This window comes from Echinops telfairi, unplaced genomic scaffold (genome assembly GCF_000313985.2).
Source record: "Echinops telfairi isolate 266 unplaced genomic scaffold, ASM31398v2 ScPeMD7_7;HRSCAF=31, whole genome shotgun sequence".
NCBI classification, from domain to species: Eukaryota; Metazoa; Chordata; class Mammalia; order Afrosoricida; family Tenrecidae; genus Echinops; species Echinops telfairi.
Window position 1 is genome coordinate 15,073,909 of NW_022103904.1, and position 7,118 is coordinate 15,081,026.

General features: G+C 41.2%; 1 protein-coding gene across 2 annotated transcripts in view; it reads left to right on the forward strand.

Moving 5' to 3' along the window:
* GRB10 (growth factor receptor bound protein 10) overlaps positions 1-7,118 on the forward strand; it is a 254,495-nt gene that overhangs the window by 73,534 nt on the left and 173,843 nt on the right. For both annotated transcript variants that reach the window (XM_004708038.3, XM_045286355.1), the window contains one exon: positions 4,295-4,382. In XM_004708038.3, the coding sequence (XP_004708095.1) occupies positions 4,295-4,382 (88 nt within the window). The remainder of the gene's footprint in view (positions 1-4,294; positions 4,383-7,118) is intronic.

Consider the following 7,118-nt stretch of genomic DNA (forward strand, 5'->3'; position numbering starts at 1 on the left):
GCTGGGGCAGGGCACCCAGGACACATTTGTGCTCTCTTATCAGCCCAGGAGGTCTCAGAGACAGGACAGCTTGTCCTGGATGGAATTCCTGCTGGTTTAGAAAGTAGTTGAGTTCAGGGCATCTGTTTTCTGAAGCAATTTCTGCCCACCCAAAGGTGGTGAGGGCAAGTTGCCAGCACTGCATGTTCTGCTGGCTGGAGGGGCAGAGTATGCTTCCAAACATGGGAGGCACACACCTGATCGACAAGGACATACCTCTGACCTCAGTGTACAGCGGCTGTGCAATGAGGGGGTGTCACTAACCACACAGTGGATCAGGGTGGGGCCTGGCCAGGCTTCTTGTCATCGGAGGGTGTAGGAAATCAGGTCACAACAATCAGTGTGGATACCTAGTGTGCTATGCACACCTAGTGTGCTGTTCGGCATTGTTCTACAGGATACTGAGGAGTCAGCCATCAAGGCAGGAATAAAGAATTCTATACAAGAGGGATTAAGAAATCATTATGGGGGGATAAATGGTGCTCAATTTTGTGTTTTAACAGCTCCTTCAAACAACCCCCTAAGGAGTTATTTACCCCATTTTACAGATGAAACTCTAAAGTCTTAGAGTTCGTTCAAAATCTTCAGTTACTGAGTAGTGGAGCTATAATTTATCAGAACCCTCTCTGGTTCAAAAGCACACGTGCCCTCTGGCAGTAATCTAAACAGGCTTGTCACGGATAGTCCCAAATAAGAAATATAAGGGCTAATAAATATATGGAAAAATCTTCTGCCTGATTAATATTAAAGACCTGTAGATACAAGGGTGAGGCCATTGCTTACCTCTGGAATTTGCTAGGAAAAAAAATTCCACAAAGATACCTTATACTGCTGATTGCTTGGAGTATTATGAGGTGGGCAGTTTACCTCTGTTATAGGTGAAATTGTGTGCAAAAGAGTTTATCTGTTTCTAGAGTCTTAAAACACAGGTACATTTTGACGTAATCATTCTGTTTTTAGGGATCCTAAGTGAATAATAATCACCAAAGTGGGCAGTTTTATGTGCAAAGATATTCATAGGCACTTTACATACACCTCTGAAAGTTCCAAACAATGGAAGTATCACCAAAGCAGCTGATAAACTGATAAATGACACATGCCAAGCTTTTAAGATAGGCCCTAGTAACTCGGAAGGTTCCCTGTTGTGTTAGTTTGGGTAGACTACAGAAACAAACTCTTAGAGACTTAGATGTGTAACAAAGAGCTTTGTGTACAAGAGCAACTGTACATTAAGAAAACATCCCAGCCCAGTCCAGATCAAGTCCATAAGTCTGATATTAGCCCATATATCTGATACCAATCTATAAAGTCCTCTTCAGACTCAGGAAACACATGCAATGACGCCAAATGCAGGAAGATCACAGGCCAGTGGGTGGGAAGTCTTGTGGATCCAGTGGCATTGTAAGCATCTCAGCGCTAGCAGGGGTTCTTCCAGTGCCTTATCAGCTGCAGTGTATCCCAGGGAATGAGCAGAGAGGGAGAGTGTCCTGAGCATCGAAATACAGAAGTTCCCATAATCCTTAAGGAGAAGGCCAGGGCCACACAGAGGCCTCATTGCTTATCACCTGATTGACAGGCTAGACTCCACCCCTTCACTCTTAATCCTCTCCAATTCACAAGCGATTATATAACTACCACACCTGTTATCTGGGGAAAGAAACAAAACACAAATTTGTCAGTACAGTGATTTCAGCTGTGTCTATGTATAATGAAATAGAAAATCCATGAGGACATTACGTTATTAGAATGTCTTAGGATTTGGGCTAATTCAAATTTTATTTTTCTACTTTGTATTTCCAAAAATTTTACATGGATTGTTTTACCATTTGGAAAAGAAAAAACAAAACACATTTCTCTTATATGGCTGGCAGTGTGTTGGAAAAACATGGGCTTTGGAACGGTAGAAACCAGCCGGAGGGACCACAGATGGCATGCCTTTCATAATGTCAGGGGCTGGAAGGCTTAAAATTGTAAACTCAACAGTGAAACAACTCCAACTTCACCCACTCAGTGGGATTCTTTTGCCTCCTAGACACCATGTTTTCAAGCCAATCATTTTCCTCTTTTCCAATAAAAATTAGAGTTCTTAACACATGATATACTCAACAATAGAGGCTATTAGTTAAGTAAATTATACAACCTATCAAGTCTAGAACAGAGAGTTGATAGAGATCTACATTGTTTGATACGATTTTATATGTGGGAAACCCCAAAATCTCCACAAGAAGAGTGCTAGAAGAGGAATGTGGTAGAAGTGCTAGATGGGGGAATATGGCAGAGTGGTAGGATACAAAACCAACAAACAGAAGTCTGTCGGACTGCTATGTACATTGGACGAGACCACAGAAGAGATCAAAAAGGTAGTACTCTTCATAATAGCCAAGCACAAATGGAAATATCGAGGGATATACCTAACAAAAAAACAACAAAAGATTTATACAAAGAAAACTACAGAGCACTATTAGAAGAAACCAGAAGTGACCTCCACTAATGGAAGAATATTCATGTGGATCGGAAGACTTAATATAGTAGAGATGTCAGTCCTACCCAAGGCACTGTGTGAGTTCAATACTATCCTGATACAAATACCACCATCTTTCTTCAAAGAATTGGAAAAACTGACTACCAAGTTCATATGGAGAGGCAAGAGGCCCAGAGTCAGCAGAGAACTCCTCAAGAAGCAGGACAAAGTCAGAGGGCTTGCTTTACCTGACTTTAGCACCTACTATACGGCCACATTGGTTAAAATAGCATGGTACTGGTACAATGACAGCTACCCAGGCCAATGGAAAAGAACTGAAAACCCAGAGATGAAATCATCAGCATATAGACAACTGATCTTTAATAAGGCCCCCAAAATATCCAATGGGAAGCGGATACCCTCTTCAACAAATGGTGCTGGGAAAAATGGGTATCTGTCTGCAGAAAAATGAAGCAAGACCCTTCCCTCACTCCATGCACAAGAATATGGTCAAGGTGGATCACAGACCTTGAGGTAAAAACCCCTAACTCTTAGGGCCATCAATGAGGGATTTGGGACCAACCTAAGAATTTCGGCGCAGGGGATACACAGGCTGTCAGAAATAGGGAAGGACACCAACACAGAGGAAGCAGAAATTGACAAGTGGGATCTTCTGAAGATGAAACAGTGTGTACATCGAAAGAATTTGCCAAGAGATAATAAGAGAGACCATGGAATGGGAAAACATCTTTAGCAATGACACATCAGACAAGGGCGTTCTTGCTAAAATCTACAATATTCTGCTAGCCTACAATAAGAAAAAAACCAAATAGTCAATTAAGGAGATGGGCAAAGGACCTGAAGAGAAGTTTCACAAGGGTGGACGTCTGAATGACCAATCAACATATGAGAAAATGACCTTAGCCTCGTTTATATGCAGCAGTTTAGAGTACTTGGAACGTTTTGTTTTTTGATATAGATGGAGATGAGGGTATTGAAATTGCCTTCTATACTTGTAATTGTGACTGTATTATTAATAGTAATGTTTATTGAAGATCTTGTTCTTTTTATACTATTCTAGAACCTTTCTAATTAAAAATATCTGATCTCCACAATAAAAATTGGAAGCATTTTATAAAACCAAAGCAGAAAATGACCACTTGCCCTCCCCAAATACAGCTAATCACGGTTTATATTTTGGTGTTAGTGTGTAGATAGTACACGGCACATTTGCTTTCCTCGCATCTTCATAGGTCTGCCGTTGATTTGATTATAGTCCATGACTTTTACGCCCCTTGAGTTGTGGGCTTGTTCGTAATATAACGGTTTTAAATTTCATCACAAATTTTTGTCTTCATCCTTATGTCTGAAATATGCAGCCGAGCTTCTTGTGCTTTGTATAGGGAGCTACTTGTAAACCACTTTCCAGATACTGTGTCAGGTAAAAGACTCCTCACACTCCATTACCAGTAATTGTTCAGAAAAGCCGTGGTCCGTGGAATGCTAATTGCTTATATTCTTTGCTTAAACCAAACAATTGGATTGACAATAATTCTTTTTGAATTGCTGTTCAGGGAAATCTCTTTACGCCAAGACTTAGGAGTAACTCTTCTTTTAACTGCTTTGTCAGACAGGCTGTACCTTTGCATAAGTAACTACCCTTTTATTCAACACCTGCCATTTAAAGTAAAAGAGGTAAATAAATTGAATGGAAGGGAGGAAATGCCAGGATAGTGGATATTGACACTATGAAATGCTTCTTTTGACCTTAGTTTCTGCTGTGGTCCTTTTTAGGATAAAGTCGAGCAGACTTCTCACAGTCAGAGAGATCTGGCAGAACCTGGGTTTCCAGCACAGACTCACCAGCTTGCAAGTCACCAAGGTAAGGGTCCTGAACACAATGTGGAGGCTTTCCTTACTCATGGCACAGCAAGGCTGTTATCGTTGTCGCTAGACACTCTGGAGCTGACTGACTCATGGCACCCTTGGCACAGCAGAACACCATGTGGCTAGGCTCTGCATCGTCCTCACAATGGCTACTCTGCGTGAGTCCATGTTGCCTTTTGGTGGCTGTGCCAATCCATCTCTCTAAGGGTCTGCCTCCTTCTTGCTGACCTTCTGCTTCATCAAACACGATTTATCCCCCCTGATGTATCCAAAAACGTAAGTAGGACAACATTATGATCCACAACGTTTTCATTATCTAATTTTTTGAAGTAGATCACCGGGACTTTCTTTCTAGTCTGTCTTAAATTAATGCTCTACTGAAACCCGCCCAGCATGGGTGACCCTGCTGTGGTACTTGAATTGCATCCCTTCTAACAATACAGCAATATGTAGGCCACCATGGGTGGCTTTCAAGTGATAATCAGCTCATATTTCATATTCAAAAATCTTGTTCTTGACAAGAATACCATGAGATTCTAACTGCCATTCTATTTGCTTTATGGAGAACAAACTATAAAAGAGAAAGACACTTGGTTTGTGATCTATTTGTATATTCCTTTTCACTTAACAGACTTCGATGAACATCAAAACCATCAAAAACTGTTTCATGTGAATTACTTCAATATTAAACTTAAAGGCAACTTGATGTGTTGCATCTTGAATCTTCCTCTGCAGTGAGGTCCTCTTTCACTGGATTTTACCATTTTTATATCTGCAGTCAAACCAGTTCTATGTAGGTGTGCACTCTGGGTCCATCGCTACCCTTTCTGTTGATTTCTTATATTCTTTCTGTTTCATTTCTGACTCAGTCCCCCAGGGAAAGGAAGGAGAGGTAATAAAAGGATACTGGAGTTACCATCTTCTAATAAATGAAAGCTATAATATGAGAAATCTGATAGAGGGAACTTATCTGAGGGTGAGGTAGATATGGGAGAAAGTACGTGGCTGCTTATATAGAATATTAGAAAGTTTAAGTACAGGAAATCATAGGTTTAGAGCTGGTGAGGATTAATGATTAGAGGGTTGTTGTTTTTTTAAAAAATATTGGTCAACAAGAAAGGAAATAAAGCTTAATAGAAATAAAGGTTGGAATATGACCCTGAAATCAAAGAGATATTTTCAATATTAAAAGTAAAGTAAGTCTTAGGGACACCTTTTTGAAACTGATCAGATGAATTGGTGTCTGAAAAGGGGTATAAAGTTGAAAACTTACTAGGTTCTATTATTTGGAAATTTTTTCATTTAAATTAAAATACTTTGAAGCTTAATATTAATGTCTCCATAAAAAGTTACTTGTTCATACTTCAACATGAAGATTAGAAAACTAAATTTACACTGTGTAGCTTAGCTCTTCTCCTTTGTCTTTTATATTGTGCACTCAAATAGCCCTTAGATATTGAGCTCGTGCTATTAATGAAGATTTGCCTCACAGAAGAAGTGGCACTGCATGGATGAGAATTTTCTTTTCTGGTGTGAGATACCCAGCAGGCAATGGGGAAGACTGACTGATTAATATGCTTCTATTTTGAATATGATTTGTGGTCACCAGCCTAGGAGTACGTTGTAAAGTGGTCCCCTTCTGTGTCGAATACGTTTTCCTGTAAGTGCACACATGGGGCAACCAGAAGGGAAACTGAAAGGGCTCCAGCAGACATCATAGTAAGCACGCATGTGTCACAGGGGCTGTGAGCAGTGCTGCGACTGCGCTGCTGGCACACAAGCTGCCAGATGCTGGGTGTTGAGATTTTGTGGAATGAAGGGCTGAGGCCACAATCCCGTAAGAGTGGAGAGCAGGGCCAGTGCCTACATGGTGTCTCGCCAGGAGTGGGGCTGGGCCTCCCAGCTCTTTAGTGACTCTGGAAAAAGGCGGTTCCTCAGATGACAGTGTGCGTGACCTCATGACCAGGAAGCCAAGCACAGCTGGTACAGTCTTAGGACTGAGAGTTCAACCCAGCCGCCCGCCCAGGCAGTGACTCAGCCTGCAATCTCACTGGCTTCTGGAGGCAGCAGCCCAGCCAGCCCCCGCTTGACCACTAGAGTGGGGGAGGGGTGGGCAGGAAGGGGGGCAGGCAAGGACACCAAACAGCACCCCCATAATATGATATTGCAAACCAACATTCTAAAACATATGAAAGCAGTAAAATTTTAAGAAAGACTGCTAGCAAATGCAGCAGAATCTCAATTTAGACCACATATCGGTCAAAATAGGCTTGGCCAAGACTTTACTGTAAGTATGTTTATAATGGCCAGAGTGGTGAATGGAGTTATAAAGTGCATAAATGAGTATAAGAAATTAAGACGTATAAGAAGAAATGAAACAAAAATAATGGATTTGCAACCAGTCCATTAGAACTTTAAAATATATAATTCTGTTTTAAAATGCTGGATGTGGTGTAAAGCATCTATGAACGGGAAGCTAGTGCTAGAGCAGTGGTTCTTAACTTGTCGGTTGCGACCCCTTTGGAGGTCGAATGACTTTCACAGGGGTTGGTTATCCTGAATATCAGATGTTTACATTATGATTCATCACAGTAGCAAAATGACAGTGATGAAGTAGCAACGAAATAATGTTATGGTTGGGGGTCACCACCACATGAGGAACTGTGCTAAAGGGTGGTGGCAGTAGGAAGGTTGAGAACCACTGTACTAGAGCGTCACCTCACTAACAGAG